General features: G+C 56.7%; 1 protein-coding gene across 3 annotated transcripts in view; it reads left to right on the top strand.

The window, feature by feature from the left end:
- Positions 1 to 19,476, top strand: part of SEMA4G (semaphorin 4G) — a 31,912-nt gene extending 12,436 nt beyond the window's left edge. For 2 of the 3 annotated variants that reach the window (XM_068169736.1, XM_068169738.1), the window contains 16 exons: positions 10,430 to 10,664; positions 12,218 to 12,366; positions 12,812 to 12,874; positions 12,957 to 13,055; positions 14,168 to 14,261; positions 14,498 to 14,611; positions 14,808 to 14,974; positions 15,124 to 15,293; positions 15,453 to 15,597; positions 15,674 to 15,896; positions 15,983 to 16,098; positions 16,448 to 16,599; positions 16,789 to 16,850; positions 16,941 to 18,209; positions 18,503 to 18,622; positions 18,705 to 19,476. In XM_068169736.1, the coding sequence (XP_068025837.1) occupies positions 10,544 to 10,664; positions 12,218 to 12,366; positions 12,812 to 12,874; positions 12,957 to 13,055; positions 14,168 to 14,261; positions 14,498 to 14,611; positions 14,808 to 14,974; positions 15,124 to 15,293; positions 15,453 to 15,597; positions 15,674 to 15,896; positions 15,983 to 16,098; positions 16,448 to 16,599; positions 16,789 to 16,850; positions 16,941 to 17,791 (2,526 nt within the window). In that variant the 5' untranslated portion in view covers positions 10,430 to 10,543 and the 3' untranslated portion in view covers positions 17,792 to 18,209; positions 18,503 to 18,622; positions 18,705 to 19,476. Of the gene's footprint in view, positions 1 to 113; positions 1,118 to 10,429; positions 10,665 to 12,217; positions 12,367 to 12,811; positions 12,875 to 12,956; positions 13,056 to 14,167; positions 14,262 to 14,497; positions 14,612 to 14,807; positions 14,975 to 15,123; positions 15,294 to 15,452; positions 15,598 to 15,673; positions 15,897 to 15,982; positions 16,099 to 16,447; positions 16,600 to 16,788; positions 16,851 to 16,940; positions 18,210 to 18,502; positions 18,623 to 18,704 lie in introns of those variants that run through there. The other variant, XM_068169737.1, reaches the window with a different exon arrangement.
- Positions 19,477 to 19,511: the final 35 nt, after the last annotated feature.

Below are 19,511 nucleotides of genomic sequence, written 5' to 3'. Positions count from 1 at the left end.
CCGGCGGCCGAGTGGCTCCGGGGGGCCGGTTGTGTCCGGCCTCCGCTCGCAGGCTGCGCGCACCAGCGCGGCCGGCAGAGGGCGGTACAGTGAGAACAGCGCGGCTCGGCTCGGCACGGCACGGCGGGGCCGCGCACAGCCGGGCTGCGCCAGGGGTGCGCCGTTACCGCGCCGCGCTCCGCCGCACCGGCCGCACCTGCTTGCGCCGCCGGGCAGAGCAGAGCCGCACCGCACCGCACCGCACCGTGCCAGGCAAGTGCCGAAGGGACGCGAGTGGGGACAGCCGCCGGCCGCGTGCTGCGTCCGAGTCCACAGGAAGGGCCGGGAGGGCTGGATCCAGGTGCCGAGTCCGGATCCACGTCCACAGGCAGGATGTGGAAAGCTGGATCTGGGTGAGGGGGCTGGAAGCTGCGTCCACAAGGAAGGGTCGGTGGTACTAGATCTGAGTGCTGAATGATCGGGGGTGGTGAATTTAGGGTGCTGGGTTTCGGTCCGGATCCACAGGAAGGATTGGAGAGCTGGTTCTGATTGTTGAGTCCTTCAGCAGAGCCTGGGATGCCGGGTCAGGTTCTGGCTGATGAGTCCACAGGCAAGATCTGGGGTGCTGGATCTAGGTGTTGAGTTCCATGGCAGAGTCTGGTTTGCTGGATCTGGGTCTGTGTTTGCAGTATCTGAGGTACTGGATCCGGGTGCTGAGTCCACAGGCCTGGGGTGCTAGGTGTGGGTGCTGCATGCACAGGCACGAGCTGGGTGCTGAGTCTGCAGAGCAGGGTCGGGGGGCACTGGGTCTGAATGCTGAATCCGCAGGCAGCATTGAGTGTGGTGGATCTGGGGTGTTAAGTCTTGGTCCAGGTCCACAAGCAGGATTGGGAACGCTGGGTCTGGGTACTCGGGTGCTGGGTCTGGATGCTAAGTCCACAGGCAGGATCTGGGGTATGGGGTGCAGGTGCTGCATGCATAGGCAAGGTGGGGTGCAGGCTGCACAGGCTGGGTCCAGAGAAGGAGGAGCAGAAGTCTGACCTGCTGGAGTCAAAGTCCAGGGAATGATGCCCTGGGGAGAAATGGGGGGCAGAGCTATGGGGGCAGGATGGAGAGGGTAAGGGAAGATCTGGTGCAGGTGAGGATTTAGGGGTGATGAACTGGAGAGGGGGTGGGGATATGCAGATCTGGTGGCAGTGCGGGTAGCCCTGAGGGCGTGAGGGGAGAGTGGTGGGACTTGCAGCCAGACATGGCACCATCTTCTAGGGGGAACGCTAGATACAGCCCCTCCTTTCCACAGCAGATTGAGGGCATTTGGGATCTGCAGGGATGGGGACTGCTGGCATTATCTGGGGAGGCTCAGTGTTATCTGGGGGAAGCTGGTATTTCAGCAGGCTGAGACAAGGTACTAACCCGATACCAGGTGGCACAGTGTAATCCCTGACTCCCCTCTTTCCCGTTGGGAGGCAGGGGGTGCTTTGGCATGTGGCTTGCTTGAGCCTTGCTCCTTGGGATTCATCTCTCTGGGATGAATTGCAGTGGGGGCTGCGGATGCCCCCGGGTGGAATGGGCCAGCTTGTGCTGGGGGCTTGTCTGCATTGGGTTGAACTGCATCTCCTTGGTGACGCAAGGGTGAGAAGGGATCTGCTGTGCAGCCAGGCAGCACTGGATTTGGGGCTCTCTTTGCTTCCCCATGAGTACCGAGACAGGCCAGTGGCTTGTGCCTGTCCTTTAGAACTGAGAGTGTGAAGTAGGAGGGAGAACCGTGAAAGGGCTTTTCAAGTGCCAAGAAAAACAGTCTCCAAAGACAAAGAGACTGCCCAAAATGGATGAGGAGTGCAGATTCCCCCAGGGGCAGGGAAATTATTAATGATAACGATGGCATTTTTTGTGTGAGTGGGCCTGCCACTGTGGGCTCCAGCTGCTTTGCCTTGTTTCGTGGCGGGTGCAGGCTGAAGCCCCCTGCCTGAGCCCCAGACCCAGACGGGATGGCTGCAACGGTGCCGTGTGTGCGTCTGCAGGTCTTGTCTCTGTTTCATCTCGATTTGGCCAGGCTTGCTCTGCCCGGAGGCACACGGAGCAGAGAGCTGCCCCCCAGCACGCAGAGATTTGCATCATGACTTTGGTTTTGTGTTGCAACCGGAGGGGAAAAAAAACCAAAATAACAAAACCCCAACAACCCTTTCGGTTTCTGCAGATGAGAGCTTTGTGTCGTAGGTTTGTTCTTCCCCCCCTGCCTTTTCCAACATCCATGTGAACCTTTTACCACTTTCCCCGCCAGGAATGCAGCAGGTTTGCTGAAGCTGGGAGGTTTATTCAGCAAATCTGGCAGATTGTGTGTCTGGGAAAAAACATCCAGGTGCATTTGGCAGGACTGGTGATGGGGGGGCCATGCCAGCACCCCATGCAGGAGGGCAGCAGTGGGTGTGGTGGAGACGCTGTGCCAGCCTTGCCTGGCCGTGTGCGAGGAATTTCCCTCCCTGCGCTTGCCTGCGGCTCCGCTTGGCATCTTGATGGGACTTGTTGGGAAGTGGCTCATATGATGGGAGGTTTGGTGGAGGAAGCTGGTCTGGAGGGACCCACTGCTTTGTATATTCCTCTGCTGGGAATGCCGACAGTGACTGGATGCTGCCATGGGGGCTGGACGGGTGCCTGTTCCTCTTCAAAGGAAGGAAGCACTACAGTCGCTGTCATCCTCCCTCACTTGGCCATGCCACTGCTTCTGGTGATTTACCAGCAAGAGGGCTTTGCCATAGCATGATCATCACCAAACCCATCCCCCCTCCATACTCCTGGGGCTTGAGCTTTGCTGTTCAGAGATGAAGGAAACTGAGGGTTTCAGATGTGGTGTTACCCACTGGTGCAGGGGACAGGATGCAGCTCTGTGAGTTATGTCGTGCTCTGACTTGTGCTTATCTCATTGCTTAAAAGCTTCCCCACCAGGTACAACCCTACCTCTCCTTACCTCGTGGATCACTCTCATTTGCCTGTTGTGAAGCCCAGCCCATGCAAATAAGGGGGGGAACTGATTTTTGGGGAGCAAAGCCTGTGGTATGCAAATGGCTGTGGGAATGGCCAGGTGCTACTGCCTTGTGCTGTGCAGTTTTGAACAAGAAGCTGAATATCAGATTGAGTTTGACCCAAAATTTGAAGCTGTGCTGGAGGTAAAGTGGAGAAAACAAGAAGAGATTGTTAAAGCTGGTAGCCATAAAACCACTCCCATCATCTGGTTTTGCTGGGCTTTTGAAAAGAAAACAGTTTATCTTTGGAATAAATGAAAGGGAAAGGGACAGGTTTGGGGTGGAATGCTCCACGTTCCAACCAAGCAAGCTGAGTAGTGCGCTCCAGCTCTTGCCCCTGTTTCCGAGGGGACCCCAGGTCGTATAGGATTTCTGAGCCTTGGTTTCCCCTCAGGGAAGCTCTGTGCTCTGTGCACCGACAGTGGGAAGCCCAGGCATTGCCAAGAAACGTCTTTGAAACTCAAACCTGGCTTTGGAAAAAAACAAAACCCTGGAAGACAAACCGGCTCTAAACAAACACCCGAGTTAATTCCTTGTCTTGCATTGTATGAACCCAGTGAAATAAAACACAGCGCAGCCATGGGGATGAGCAGATGAATTCAGAAGCCTTGAAATCTTCTGGCTCTGAAATTTAGGGTTGGGATTTGGGTTTGTTTTTTTTCTTTTCTTTTTCCCATTTTCTTTCTAATTGTTCCTGGGAATTTAATTCTACAATTATTTTTTCTGCTTCTGCTGTGGAGACAATGTGTGTCGTCCACAACGCCTTTGAAGGGTGAATTGCAGATTGGATCCAGCGCTGAGCCACATGGATGCAAATGCCCCCTCGCTGGGAAACTTTGCTGTGATGTGGAGGGCTGTCGGTCCAGTTGTCTGTCTGTCTGTCCCAGCCCCCAAGGGCCTGCCAGCAAGTGGTGAAGTCTGGCATGCTGCAAATAAGGCAGGAAAGGATGGAAAAATGTTTGGGTTTGGGAACGATGTTGCTAGCGCTGAGCATGCATCTTCCCTACCGTGGAGGAGATCAGAGCCTCAGGGCTCTGCACCCCACTTCTTAAGGCTTGGCTGCCTCCCTGTGACCTGGATGTGGGGGTAAGCTGGCAATGAGTTGAAGTCAGGGTTGGGCCACTGTATCTCAGCATCTTCCAGTTTCATTTCACAATTCCTGTGCAGCTCCCAGGTGGGCTCTCAGGTGCTGGGCTGTGGGCTTAGCCCAGGGCTGCTGCTGTGGGGTTTCCACAGTGGAAGATGTGCTGGATGGGAGGGAAAACTTACGGGGATTGTGTCCTCGCTGCCAGCTTGCAAGAGCCAAATGGTCTTCAGCACACAGGGAGTTGCTGTTGTAAGGGGAGATTTGCTGCCCTGCTCAGCAATGCCTGGTCTGGGCAGGCCAGGGTATCCCTTAGCATACCTGGCCCTGCTGCTGAGCTGCAAGCTGGCCCTTCAGCCTCCCTGCCCTGCACCCTTTCTTCCTAGGCCAGCTTTCATCAAGGCTTTTTGGGCAATGGAGCTGAGCAAGGAGCTGTTTTGACTGATGTCTGGCATTGGTAGGTTTTCCATATAGAGGAGTGGAGGAGCTCTCTGTGCTGCTGTCTTGGGCACCTTGCTCTTGCCATCAGCTTGTGGTGCTCTGAGAGCTGTGGAAGAGGAGGTCTCTGCTGTGCCTGGCAGGTAGCCATAGACAGGTGATGCCTGCCCAGGGCACAGGCCAGAGCAGCTTTCCTTATTATTTCAGCTGGGTTTTTTGGGTGGGTTTGAATGAGAATGTTGGGAAAGCTCTCCTGGGGACTTGGCAATGAGCTGCCTGTCAGCCCCTTTGAACCTCCTGTCTTATGTCAGACCCAACCTGGCTGAGGAGAGGAGCAAGTTCTTGTAAGAACAGAGAAAACGAGGAGCTGGGGAGAAGCTTAAAATGCCCCAATCCCTGCAACCATGCAGGAGGATGCCATGGCTGGATCCTATCCCTTGCCGAGCCAGCAGTATCCCCCAGTGGGATGCTGTAGGGTGACAGGGAAAAAGGCGTGGTGTTGGAGGGGGACCACTGAGGCAAATCTGTTGGAAGTTCAGCTGTTGTTAGTTTTATTGCTAATGGATCAGCTTGTTTTTTGAGGGATGTTTAGATATCTGGTTCCCGCCAGCACTAGTGTCCCTTAAACCAGCCTGTGTCCCTAACTGGCCTCACCACTGTCCCATCCATCACTTTGCTCCGCCACACTCCTCCTCCCTGCTGTGACGCTGGTGGGGTCGGGGCTGGGTGCTTTCCTCTGCCAGATGTTTTGGGCTTTGCCGGCGGCGGATGGGGGCTGTGCCATGCTTGGGGAGTTCAGAGCCTGTTCCCATGGCCTGCTGGTGCCTGCTGCCTGGCCTCCTGGCTCCACAGCGGCTGTGCTGGGGGGAGGGGGGGGCTTTGCAGTGGGAGCAGGGAGGGATGATCCTTGAGAGGAGTCAGTGTCTCTGCTTTCCCTCCCTTCTGCTGTGCCTGAATTCCAAATTTGGGGAGGGATAAATCTGCTTCCTGAATCACCAAAGCTCTCATGCATGTGCAGTGAAGCATCTCGAGGTCAAATGTGGTTTTGTTTAAAGAAAGGAACTAAAATAAACTCATCAAGGGTCTCCCGGGAGGTCACTGTGCTCCTTCCCTCCTCTTCTCTAGCCCCCAAACCCAGCACAGATCCACTCTTCCCAGAGGACTTTCAGCATGTTAGCATTTTTTTCTTGCTGTTGTTGACAAAAATCCTGACTGGTTGAGAAATACCCTTGCAGCAGCGCCAGCACAGTCCCACGGGTCAAAGCCTGCCCCTGCTAATCTCTGCCAGGAAGGGCAGCTCGTCCTGGGCTGGCCTTCAGGGATGCTGCTGCTGTGGGGAGCTCGTTGCCTTGCAGGGCACCCCAGGCACAGGGACATGAGCAAGCCTCTCGGATGGGCAGACAGATGGATGGACACCACATCTTTGAGGTGGACCTGATGTTTTACCATTTGCTGGTTGAGCTCTGCAGCAGAAGCAAAGTGCTGGAAGTTCGTCAAGGACTGAATTAAAGTTGCCTGGCAACCTTCATCCTGGCTTCTCTTCTTGCATCTCACTGAATTCCTCACCCAAGGTCTGCCAGCTCTGGGGAAAGGGGGCTCCAAATGTGCTATGCTTGCAGCCAGGCAGGGGGGCAGGCTAACCTCTCACCTGATGTTTTTTTTCCTCTGTAATTCCTTGGCTCATTCCCATACCTGGGAGCAGGGAGGTCTCCTTGCTTTGAGCCCTGTGGCAAGCACTTTCCCCAATCTGCAACAAGAGCTGGTTGGGCTGTTTCAGCTGAACCTGAGGGCACTTGCATGGGTCCCCATAATGGGTAAAATAGAGCTGGGCTAGTGGGAATGGCAGGGGAAGCAGAGGGGCCAGTGGGGATCATGTGCTGGGTTTGGTCCTGATAAGTAAAGCTGAATTGAGTGCCCAGGGTTTGGACTGCCTGGGCTGGGCTGACACGAAAAGGCAAGGCGTAAGCTGTGTCTCCTGGTGCAGTCCCTGCCGAGAGCTCTGCTAAGGCTGTCTTGCAACCCAGTAACCCAGAAGAGACCTGCTGGAAATCCTGGTCCCTATTGGGAAGCCAGCAGTCCTTGCTCATAGGAATGCATGATGCTGATGCCAAGAGGGCCAGCCCATGAGGAGGGGAGGAAGGTCTGGCAGACGTTCCAGGAACCTTCTTGGGCTTTACCGGAGCTTGGGGGAGCAACCCAAGCTGTCCACAGACTGGCAGGATGGGGTAACATCTGATCCTGCTCTGCAAATCTCTGTTTCACTGTTTGGGATGGATGCTGGGGGTGAGCTGGAGAAGGGCTGCTCTCACCTGGCACATACATTCTTTCTCCCAGGTTCCCTGTAAATTAAAAATCCAGCATCATTTTGGCTGTGCTGACAAGGAAGCAGCAGTGAGGGGCCCATAAGAATACATCTGAGGTCCCTCCATATTTTCCAGCCCAGCTCAGCAAGTTGGACCACAGCTTGTGGTCAGTTCTTGCTCCCAGGTTTTGCTGCCTCATGGCATTGAGGACCACGGGTCAGCAGGAAGGAGCCACCACAGCCAGCAGAAGCTGCCAGTGCAGCGGCTGTTGAGGGGTGTGGCAGCTTCGGCTGGTTTCTTTGGCCGGATCCAGGTTGGTGAGGCCTGCCACTGGGAAATTCACTCATCAAAAGCTTTTTGTGCCTCCAGAGACGCTGGTCATGGGGATTTCAAGGAGGTGCTGACTGAGCCAGCTTGTTTGGGTGTGCTGGGCCGGCTGGCTGCCGGTGGGAGGCTGAGGCCAGCACAGTCATGCTGGCACAGCTTCCATCGTGACCCAGTAAACCCAGTCAGACCTGACCGGGGCTCGCTCGCTCCCCTGCGCTCTCTCGCACGCCTCTGCCGCCCTGCTGCCTTCCTGCCATTCCCCAGGGATTGGCAAACCTGTCCCACCAGTGGGACCCACTGTCTGGGTTGGGCTTGCCTAGCTCCATGCTGGGAGCCATGGCTGCATCCCATGGGGCCACCAAGAACCAGACTAGGAGGGTGGTCTTTGGCCCCCGTGGATGTTGTGTGCTGTGGTTAGAGTGGCTGGTTCCTGGCTTTGCCCAGCTCTCAGGAGGGCCATCAGCTCCACAGCCAGATCTTACCTCCACTACCCTTCTCCAGTGGTGCTGGATGGGGCAGGAACTGGGGCTAAATTAAGGGCCAATGTCAGCTCCCCCTGCAATGGGAAGTAAGTAAGGGGCTGAGTGGCTTGGGAGCTGAGTTCTGGGACTGGGGTTTTTCTCTTAAGTTCCAGATTTCATTTCAACTACTGTGGCTTTTCAGTCTCTTCCTCTCCCCTGTTTGTGTCTCCTGAAGAAAAATCTCTGTGGAATTTCCCCTCCTGTCTTTTTCCTGTTTCCCATGGAAGTGCTGGCCTTGAGCAATTCAGCTACCCCCAGCCCAACTGGTGGATTGCATGGATCAGAACCTTCTCTGCCTCCTCCTCCTGACCCTCACAGCCCTTGCCCTTGCCCAGAACTTTGAACTTGCACCCTGATAAGGGGGAAGTGATGGGTCTGGAGGTGTTTGGTGCAGGGCCAAGGATGGTTTCAGTTCCTTCTTGTTCTTTCTCCCCCACTCTAGGTATGAAAAAAAAATTGAATAGAGAAGCCTGAAGCAGCCCTTCCCTTCGAGTAAAATATTAACTAGCTTTTACAGCTTACTGATTAAATGTCCTTTAGGACAAAGTTACCTCTGATCTTGGGCAAAGGAAATGGGTGTAGCTTCTTCCCTGGAAAAAGCTCAACCCTGGCAGCAGTGGAGGCTGCTACCCTCTGTCCTTACCTGGCCAGTAACCCTGTGTAGCCACACAGCTTAATTTATTATCTTTATTTTTCTCCCCTCTGTGCTGGCTCAGTGCTCACACTGGTTAAATGTTAGCTGGGGCTGGCTCACAGCGTGAGCCCTGCCCGGCTGCGCTCCAGGCTCCAATCCCCGGCGTGCCTGGAGCTGGGCAGCAGGCAAAGTTCAGGGCTTGTTTGTTCTGGGCAGATAAGGTGAGGATGCCTGGCAGCATGCAGACAGCTCGCAGGGCTGTTACTCATTTATTAGAGATCATTGTTTGCCTTGTTGTAAGGTTTCTCCTCCCCTCTGCTTTCCCATCCCGGGTGCGTTGCAGCTCCCATGACTTGTTCATGATTACAGCTCATGGCCTTGCATGGAGGCTGGGGAAGGGTCCCCATAGTTGCTGGGATGGCTCTGGTGCTGCTGTCAGGACAGAGAGGTGTCAGCACAGGGCTGTCTGGAGCACTTTAGGGTGCTTTGCTGCTCCAGGTATGCCGCCACCACTTGTTTTGCCTGAAAAGCTTGGTGGGTTTGGCTTGTGCTAGACACGGTGCCATTGACTTCCATCCCCACACTTGCCTCACATTGCCCTGCCAGGCTCATCACTTGCAGGCAGACCCTCTGTCCAGACAGAGCTTGTCCCAGGAATAGGAGTTCCTTGGAGAGAGGATGTTGCAGGTTGCTGTCCCCAGCTCCCTGGCAGCTCAGCCCTGTGGGCAGCACCCTGCCTGCTCCTGCGTTTGGGTGCTGTACAGGTACTCTGTGCTGGGCTGGTGCCTGGGGAGCAGCAAGACAGGATGGAGCCGGGAGGAGATGTCTCCCTTCCACCCCATTCCTGGGTTGCTCCAGCGCAGCAGCCAGTGCAAATCTGAGTGCAAACCCTCACAAAGGAAACAGCAGTTTAACAGAAGCTCGAGGACTACAGCTGGATACCACATCCAGCCTCTTGCTTCTCCTTTTCAGCCCCAAAGCCCTTTTCACTTACATTTCACTTTGGGTTTACCTCCCCTTTGCCTGAGACCTTGTGAGGTATTTGCTTCAGGGAAAGCATCTGCAGCAAGCATGTTTGAACAGCTTCTCTGCAGGGTCAGGTATTTGATGTTCATAAAAATACTCCAGTCTAAGCAAAGATACAGGCACTGGTCACTTTATGGGGAGGTCTGTCTGGAGATACCCAGTGTCTCCTTCCTCCTTAGCCCCTGCAAAATGAAACAGTGTCTTTGCTTAAAGCAGCCAGGACGGGTGGGAGGGTTTATTAAGGAGGGGTTGGATAAATGAAAACAAGAGCCGAGGTGGATGCTGAGCTTCAAGGCAGTTGGAAATGAAAAAGAAACTCAAATCTCACGGGAAAACACTGACAGTGGGGGGGAGAAACTGTTCTTGCTTGTGAGGACTTGATGAAGATGCCAAGTAGCTCCTGTATCTGTTTCCCATTGCCCTACATTGCTTCATGCCTGTAGCATCCATCTCCATGCCTCTCTCCTCAGGGGTCTTGTCATTTCAGGAAGGGCAAAACTGGTAAGATAAATGACTTGCATGGCAGGAGACAAGCAGCCATGGGCTTCCCAGGAGCCCTCTAATGCTGCAGCCAGTCTGGGGAGCAGGGTTTGGGGTACCCCAACATGCCAAGAGACCTGCAAGAAGGGCTTGGCCCCAAGCCCCACTGTCTGCTTTTGGGGGCAAATTTGCCCACTTTTTGGGTGTTGAACATGCAGTGGAGGATCAGCTGGCTCCGTTGAAGTGTGTCCTTTGGTCAGGGGGAGCTGCAGGAGAAAATGTAGAAGGAGCCCAGAGCAAACCTGGAGTAAAATGAACCTCCAAGCAACCAAAACAATGCTCAGCAAGTGACCGTTGCCACTCTGGTGGCATGGACACGGAGCCAGGGAGGTGCTGTGTTGGGGGTTGCTCAGCTCAGAATCCCCTCCCTGTGCTGGATGCAGCCTCAGTTTCCCTTCTGGCAAACAAGGGTTTGCTTTTCCCAGAAGCTGTCCTTAGTCTGAGGCCATGCCTGGTCAAGCATCCAGGCATGTGCACAGCCAGCTCCTTCCCAAGCTGACTTGCTCGTGTGGTGCTGGGGACAGTGGGAGTGTCTGACCCAGTGTTCTGCATTTCAGGAAGGTTTTGCAGCCAGCCCCATCCTGGGGAAGTGGGGAGCTTGTCGTGAGGATTGACTGTGCTGGCCTGGTGTCAGCGGGCTGGGCGGCTGCCCTTGCCAGAGGAGCGGGAAGATGAGCGGAGGCACAGAACATCTCCTGGCAGCTCTCTTCATGGCAGGGGTGGCATCAGCCATGGGCTACCGATCTACCACTGACCTGGATGCCACCCCCAGGACAACGGTCACCTTTGATGGTAAGGCCTTGTGGGTTGTGGTGGTGGTGAGGTTTTTGGTTTTGCCAGCACCAGGCTTGATGCGTTGTGACCACATCCAGCCTTTACCAGCTCCAGCACGGTCTGGAGTGGGGGCTGAGCACAGCAGGATAGATACAAGTGGCTGAGGGAGCTGGGGTTGTTTAGCCTGGAGAAGAGGAGGCTCAGGGGAAACCTTATTGCTCTCTACAACTACCTGAAGGGTGGTTGTAGCCAGGTGGGGGTTGGTCTCTTCTCCCAGGCAACCAGCACCAGAACAAGAGGACACAGTCTCAAGCTGCGCAGGGGGAGTTTAGGCTTGATCTTAGGAAGAAGTTCTCACAGAAAGAGAGATTGCCCATTGGAATAGACTGCCCAGGGAGGTGGTGGGGTCACCATCACTGAAGGTATTAAAGAAAAGACTGAATGAGGCACTTAGTGCCATGGTCTAGTTGATAAGACAGGGTTGGGTGATTGGTTGGACTTGATGATCTTGGAGGTCTCTTCCATCCTGGTTGATTCTGTGATTCTGTGGAGTGGGCCTCCAGTCCCCTGGGCTCCAGAAATCACAGCCTGCTTGACTGTCTCTTGTTGCATAGCTGACCTGGAGTAAGTATGCTTCAAGGGATGGAGCAGGGCAAAGGTTTTCCTGGGTCTGCCCAGCCTAGTGGCATCTTCTTGACAGCTGAGGGAGACAACTCCTGGCCCTGCCCACCAGCACTTAGAGGGTATCCTGAGCCAGGCATCGCACTTGGGCTGTGCTCTTGTGGCCCAGATTGTTGTCAGGGAGCAATCTTCTGTGATTTTCTTTAATTGCTGCTATGTGGTGTCAGGCAGCCCCACAGTGTCATTGTGTCTCACGTGGCTGCATGGCTTCACTGACCTTGTTAATGAAACTCAGCTCAGTGGCTGATGGTGGGAGAAGCTTTCATTTGCACCCATAAATGTCTTCTTTTGGGAGTCATTCCCTGCCAGCTGCCTTGGGTCCCAAGGCCTGGCCAGGCCTTCCCTGGCCTGACTTGGGGTCTCTCCAGCCAGGGCTGAGACCCAACCCACACTTCTCAGCACCCCAAATTGGATGGTTTCTCCAGCTTGGTGGGCAGGGAGCACCCAGCCTTGCTGTGGGAGCCATCTCTTTGTGTGGCAGTTTTGGTTCAGGTTTTTTGCATCCTTCCTTTTGGGCTGGCTGGGTTCAAAACCCCTGGTTTAGAGCTGAGGTTGTGGCCAATGTGTTTTTACTTCCTCCAGCAGTTCCCCAAACAGTGTGGCAGATCTAGGTTGGACATGGATGTTGAAGTTCCCACCCCTGAGCTGCTGTGTGTGTTAGTAGGGGGAAATTGTCTCTGTGAACCTGAGTTAAATTAGTGCCTTTAGCCTCCTACTAAATCTGCCCAATTGCCTTCCTCCTGCTGTAACTCCTGTCACCTGGCCCTATCTGTCTGATAACCTCAGTGGGTGCCATCCTACCTGCTCCTAGACTGTCCTCTCTCTTTTCCTGGTGGCTTGGAGTGTGCCTGCCCCAGGGCTCCTCCTCACCCCCCTCATTCTCTTTACAGAGCTGTCAGGCGTCCGGTTCTTCAGCATGCACACCTTCAACTACAGCACCCTGCTGCTGGAGGATGACCAGGGAATTCTCTATGTGGGTGCCAGGGGAGCCATCTTCGCCCTCAACTCCACTGACGTGGCTGACGGCTCCCACCGAACGGTGAGCCTGGCCCCTGCTCTCCCCTGCCCGATTGTCCCCTCCTGTGCCACACTGCCTGCTCCCTGTTCAAACTGTGGCCAACCAATCCTGCTCATCCTCCTGCTTGCCATCTCAGGTCTTGCCTGGAGGTGCTGTCCCCAAGTTCCCTGTGGATGTCTGGTCTTTATTCCCAGTCAGGCTGTGTGGGGTCAGCAGTGGAAGATATTCCCAAACTCAGAGCTACCTGCTTTAGGGACACTCTGGCAGGACAGGGGACAGGGTGGGAAGCACATCCCTTTGCTCCCCCTGCAAAGGACACCCCAAAATCCTCCAGGCTCCTGAAGGTGCTCTGGAGTTTCTTCCTACAAGTTGGAGCGTGGGACTGCTCTCACCCTGGGCTGGGGGGACACGGGCAGGGTGCTGCCTATTGTTCTGAGCACATTGGCAGTCCCTCTGTCCCTTGCAGATCCACTGGGAAGCCTCCCCAGAGAAGCGGATGGACTGCCTGCAGAAGGGCAAAGACAACAAGGTAGAGCTGGTGGGTTGGTGCCAAGTGCAGGGGACTGCTGCCTCTTCGCCTGGGTGGTGACCCCTGTCCTTCCCCCGCGCAGACGGAGTGCTTCAACCACGTGCGGTTCCTGCAGAGGCTGAACAGCACTCACCTCTACGCCTGTGGCACCTACGCCTTCCACCCGCTCTGTGCTGCCATTGTGAGTCCTGCTCGGCCCCACAGATTTTACTCATCCTGTGCCACCATGCCACCCTGGGGTGGCACAGCCCCCATCTTCTGCCACCATCTCCACCCGTAGATCTCTGCCTTTCAGACCCTGTTCCCTCCTCCTTGGCTTGGGGTAGGAGCAAGTGACCCCAGGCTGGGGTGTCCACTGAAGAGCTGGGGTTGGACTCTGACCCTAGAGTGAGATGGCTGGGGGGGCAGCACTGCTTGGTGGGGGGAGGGGCAGCAAGGTGGGACGTGCCAACATTAGAGCTGTTCCCCAGCTCTGGCTGGTGCAGGGGCCCTTCCCAAAGCAGGGGCTGCACACTGGCTCATGGGTGGTGGCAAGTGTACCTACAGAGGGTGATGGTGACAGGAAGGTGACTCAGTGGCCCCTCCTCAGGGATTTCCTATGGCAGGCTGGAGGGTCCCTCCATGGCAGTGACTCACAGCAGAGCAGCCAGGGGCAGCCATGTCCCCCTGTCAGCAGGACTTTGATCCCCAAGCAGTGGCTTCTTGGTGACTTGGCTGCTCTTCGCCCACCTTTCTTTCTGAACTCAGAGCCTGGGGCTGTGTCCCCAGCACGGCTGGAGAGCTGCAGACAGGCCATGCCTGTCCTCATACCTGTGCCACTGGTCCAGTTTGACCATTTCATGTTCTGAGAGTCAGGCAGAGGAACTGCGGCACTGGAAAGGCCTTCTCATTATTTAATATGCTTTGAACTGCAAACTGCAGACTGCAAAGAAAATAACTCCTGCCATGACAGGGACATCAGTGCCAGGAACACAGCCCAGATGGACAGCGTTTGCTGGCCAGACACACCCCAGGAACATCAGCTGCGCAGGCTGACTCCTGACTGTGCCCACATGATGCCACAGTGGAGTGCCAGGGCTCGCCTTTCCCCTGAGCCCCTGTTCTTGGCTGGGGGCTCTGGCTGTCCATGTGGTTTCTGACCAGCTGGGGTTGCCTAGAGGGGTTTGTCTGGCCATGTGAGGGTACAGCCATAGATGTTGCTTTGTCCCCACTAGCAGCCTCAGAGAGCCTGGGGCTAGCAGGCAAGGCAGATCTGTCCCCTGTTGTCTAACACAGTTGCTTATCCCCTTCAAGGATGCCAACAGGTTCGTGTTGCCATCCCACTTTGAGGAAGGCAAGGAGAAGTGCCCATATGACCCTGCCCGTGGCTACACTGGCCTCATTGTGGGTAAGCTGCACCTTTCCCAGGGCTGGCAGGGACATATAAGATGCCACTGACCCCATCCCCAGTGCCCTTATGGGGTGTTCCCCCAGCTGGATGAGCTCTGTGTGTGGGGGCCTTAGCAAGCCAAGACTTGGTCCTTCTCCTCCTCCTCTGCCTGAGTGATGGGGATGCTGGTGGCTTTTGGGGCTGTCCTGCTTTCCCGGTGTTGAGCAGCCATGCATCTGATGTCACCTGCCCAGATGGTGGCTTGTACACAGCCACGCGCTACGAATTCCGGAGCCTGCCTGACATCCGGAGAAACCTGCACCAGCGGCCACTGAGGACAGAGGAGTCTCCATTACACTGGTTGAATGGTGAGATGTCCCTGTCCTCCCCTGAAACCAGTGTCACAGGCTGTGGGATGTCATGCATCACCTTGGGGAGCATGGAGCAGGGGTGGGCACTGGCCCTGGGATCGTGTGTAGTTTTCCATGAGGAAATTAAGGCCTTGAGGGACCCCCTGTTCCATTGTGGGCCTTCAGTCTTCACCTCTCATTTTCTGTCCCCCAGATGCTGAGTTTGTGGCCTCTGTGCTGGTCCAGGAGAGCAAAGACAGCCCCGTGGGTGATGATGACAAAATCTACTACTTCTTCACGGAGCGGGCGGGTGAGGAGACCACATCTTTCTATGACAAGAGCCAGGTGGCCCGAGTGGCCCGGGTGGCCCGTGTCTGCAAGGTAGGTATGTCCCCAGCCACGGGGAGCCAAGGGCTTCCCCTGCTGGCCAAGTGGCTGTGCGCTTGGCTCTTGGGGGAAACTGACGCACAGGCAGAGCGGGACAGACACCACCTGCAGCCTGTGCAGAAATGCTCCCTGCACCCTCCCAGAGTGACGTAGGGGGGAAGAAGATCCTGCAGCGCAAGTGGACGTCGTTCATGAAGGCACGCCTGGTCTGCTACATCCCCTACTATGAGGTGCTGCGCAGCGTCTGCACCCTGGATGCAGGCAACTGGGCCAGCACTGTCTTTTACGCTGCCTTCACGCTCTCGGCACAGTGGTGAGCAGGGCAGTGGCAAAATCAGCTGGGGATAAAGGTCTGTGGCGCTGCGGGGCTGGAGATGTTGGAGACGTGCAGGCGGGTGCTGAGCACCTGGGGATGCATTCGTGGCGAGCAGCTGTGTGTCTGCCCAGGCTCAGGCAGGGCTCTGCCCCGCAGGAGGACCATGGAGGCCTCAGCCGTGTGCCGCTACAGCATCTCGGCCGTGCAGCATGCCTTTGAGGGCCCTTACATGGAGTACCAGGACTCGGCTCGCAAGTGGTCCCGCTATGATGGAGCGGTGCCTGAGCCCCGGCCCGGCTCTGTGAGTGGCAGGGAGTGCAGAGGTGGGGAGGTGGGGTGGCCTCATTCCCTCCCTGACCCCCATCTCCCCTGGGCAGTGCATCACGGACCACTCCCGCAGGAAGGGCTACAACTCCTCTCAGGACCTGCCTAACAGCGTCCTGGACTTCGTCAAGCTGCATCCACTCATGTTTGAGGAGGTGAAGCCGGCCGGCGGGGAGCCACTGCTGGTGAAGAAGAACGTGGCATACAGCCAGCTGGCCGTGGACAGGGTGCAGGCCCTCGATGGCCACTCCTATGATGTGCTCTTCATGGGGACAGGTGAGCATGGGATGAATTTGCTGCATCTGTGCTGGCCAAGGGGGACGTGCCACACTGCCTTCTGATCCTCCTGTTCTGCTCTCCAGGGGATGGTTGGATCCACAAGGCTGTGGTGGTGGGCTCTGGTATCCACATCGTGGACGAGGTGCAGGTTTTCAGGGACCCACAGCCTGTGGAGAGCCTGGTGATCTCCCATGTCCAGGTGAGGGAAGAAGCCGGGGGGTGCTGCATACAGGCACGTGTGTGCTGTGAAGTTTCTATTGGGCTGATTAGGGGATGGAGGGGATACAGTTTCTGGGTCACTCCAGCTTAGGATATGTGCCAGAACCCAGTTCAGCAGGGGAAAGGGAGCAGTCTGGCCTCTACCTCCTTGCCAGTTTGCCAGCTGCAGCCATTGGCACTGACTGGAGTTGAGGGGCCTTCACCATTCACATCCACCAAGGCAGAGCTTTACTGTGGGGCTGGGGAGGGGAATGTCTGGATGCCATGTGCCACCCCACAGCCCAGCTGCATCATGCCAGGGCAGTGCTGAGCCAACTCTTTCCCCCCAGAGAAGCCTGTATGTGGGGGCAGCCAGTGGGATCCTGCAGGTGCCCCTGGCCTCCTGTGCCCGGTATGCCTCATGCTATGACTGCATCCTTGCCCGGGACCCCTACTGCGCCTGGGATGGCAGGGCCTGCAGCCCCACCGCCACCACCGCCAGGTACGGATAGGCTGCTGTCCACAGCAGGGTCCCCATGAGCCTTCCACCTGCCCAGTCACATGCTTTTGCACATCACCCTGTGGCACAGTCACCCCAGTGCCAAGGGTCAGGCAGGATTGCCTGTGGCTGTAACCTCATAAGGTTGGTTTCAGCCAGGGCTGTGCAGCTCAAGCACCCCATGTCTTGCAGCGCAGGGCTGGTGCAGGACATTCAGAGTGGCAACAAAGGATGCCGGAGCAGCTCTGGGCGGGGTGAGTCTCCACTGCCTCTCGGGACTCTGGGGGATGCCAATGTCCCTTAGGGTGGCCAGGATGGGTGCGAGGTGGTGCATGTCCCCACAGGCTTCCCAACATGGAAGAACCGGACTGTGCTGCAAGGGGACGATGTGCTGCTGCCCTGTGACCAGCGTTCCAACCTGGCGCGAGCCGTCTGGCTGCTGAATGGCAGCCAGGTGCCAGGTGCCGGGCAGGACCGGCTGCGGGTGGGGGTGGATGGGCTGCTGGTGACAGACACGCTGCCCCAGCACAGCGGCGAGTACCGCTGCTATGGTGAGGAGCGGGGTCTCCGCACGCTGCTGGCTGCCTACAGCCTCTCCGTGCTGCCTGAGCTGCCCCGTGGCCCCACGGCTGCCCCACGGCCCCATGCTGCCAGCCAGACAGATGGTGACATGAAAGTGGCTTACGTCTCTGCCATTGTCGCCTTGGTGGTGCTGTGTGCTGTGCTCAGCGCCGTCCTCCTCTACATGTCCTGCCTGGAGAAGCGCAAGGGCAAGTATGTGCTGGGGGAGCCGCGGCCAGCCAGCGTGGAACTGCAGACTGTCTCGGCCAACTGCCTGCGCAAGGGCCGCCGAGAGGAGGAGGAGGAGGAAGAGCTCACCTATCCAGATGGCTGCCTGCGGATCATCCCTGGCGAGGCACCCACGGCACCGACCTCCCCAGTCAAGGAGCTGCCAGCTGTTGTGCCCCCGCTGCCGCCACCACCGCCACTGCCAGCTGAGCTCACCAATGGCGTGGGGGCTCTGCCCAATGTCCTCCGCAAGATGAATGGCAACAGCTACATGCTGCTGCAGCAGCAGGAGGAGCCGCTGGCCTCGCCCCTCTACAGCGCTTCCTTCACCGAGGAGCTCAGCAAGATCCTTGAGAAGCGGAAACACACACAGCTGGTGGAGAAGCTGGACGAGAGCTCCGTGTAGGGGCCGGCAGGGGGGTCCTGCCAACAGGGCCCTCCTCCTCACCAGCCCCTTCTCCCACCCCCTTTCAGCAGTGTTCAAAAACTTGGGCAAAACTACCTCCTTGGATGGCAGAGCCGGGCCGGGCCTAGGCTCAGTCATTTCTTTGGCTTTTCACTCATTTTGAGACTCACTGTACAGAGGAAAAAAAAAAAAGAATCTATTTAAATTTGGGAGCTCTATTTATGTATAAAACCCCACTGATGGCAGCCATGAGCTGGAGGCAGGAGCTGGTGCCTGGCTGAAAGGGGACCCTAGGGGGAGGGAGAGTTTCTGTCTGTGTCCACCCAGGCATGAAAGAGAGACACTGTTGTGGATGCATGGACTTGGCCTGCACTGCTGGGCACCCCTCAGCACATGGAAGCTGGAAGACTACTGAGAGGTGGGTGAGGAGCAGGGGGGAGTTGGGGGCTGCCACATGGTGCCTGCACCTCTTCAGGTCTTCAGGGTGCAGGCTCCCTTTGGGAGGTGGGGCTGGGGGATTTCCTCCAGTGTCCTGGTTTTGGCCTTGATAAAGCCAATTTTACATTTTTAGTAGCTAGAATAGCTACCCTGACAATCATGACTGCTGCCCACTGCCGGGCAGGAGAGGGGCTGCGGACACATCCTGCATTGCCAGATGTGACCTCAAGTGGCTGCCAGCCCCTGCCCGCTCTCCTTCATCTGCCTCTCTAGGGTTTCAGAGCCAGAAGAGGATGATTCAGCGAGGGACAGAGCTGGGGTGAGAAGCTGACATCCCAAACACCCCCTGAGCAGCTGGTGGAGTGGCACATGCCCACTGCGAGGAGGCCCCAGGTGAAGCACAGGGCTGGGTGTCCTGGGAGTTGGCACTCCCAGGGCCTCAGACCCTAAAAGGACTCTGCTCCCTCTTCCCAAGGTGCTGCAGCAGAAGACCAGGATGCAGCAGCAAGGCAGCAAGATGCACTGGCAGAAGGACTGGTGCCACTGCCATGGCAAGGGACCAGTGTAGCACCTGTATACTTTCTGATATCCAAAGTGTCCTCACAGCCCTAGGCACCACATATTTCTGCTGTGTGGTGCCGTTGGAGAACTGGGGTTCAGGCACAGCCCTAGCCCCTGTGAGACATATGGAAGGGGAAATGGTCTCACAATGTGAGGAGCCCTGGACAGGGCCTTGCCTCCCTCTGGGACCTCCTGTTCTTCGTGGCACTTTATGGGGGCAGCCACTGTCCCTTAATTCCCCCCCAACTACCTCTGCTGCTGCCACCTCCTGGGGGAACCCAAGAGGCTGGGGTGACAAAAACATCTCACGCCCTGGAGACAGGGTGGTGATAATGGAGAAGCCAGGAAGGGACAGACTTGCTGAGGTGCATATCTTTCCCTCTGTGCTCCTTGCTGCCACCTCCAAGATCAGGACAGTGCCTGGAGCTGAACCCTGCAAGGGGAACTGGAGTGGCAGTCCCTGGGGTACCTGATGGCTTAAGCCCTCCTGCCCCAGATAAGCAAAGCTTAGTGGGAAAGGTAAGGGCCAGATACCTGGGCTCTCCCATCCTGCTCCAACCCTTTGGTTTTGCTACAAGCAGAGGCAAGCCACGTGCAGGCACACCATCCCTTCTCCAGGAGGGGCACTGCCCTCCATGTCTGGCACCCCTCACTCCCCCCCAGCAATAAAGGTGGCTCTGTCTGAACATGGCATAATGGTGTCTCTCTGTGGGCAGGAGGA

Source organism: Melanerpes formicivorus, unplaced genomic scaffold (genome assembly GCF_026170545.1).
Source record: "Melanerpes formicivorus ecotype bairdi unplaced genomic scaffold, bMelFor1.0.p_v2 SCAF_219, whole genome shotgun sequence".
In the NCBI taxonomy this organism is placed as follows: domain Eukaryota; kingdom Metazoa; phylum Chordata; class Aves; order Piciformes; family Picidae; genus Melanerpes; species Melanerpes formicivorus.
The sequence above is the reverse complement of the archived record's forward strand: the minus strand, read 5'-3'. Positions and strand labels throughout refer to the sequence as shown.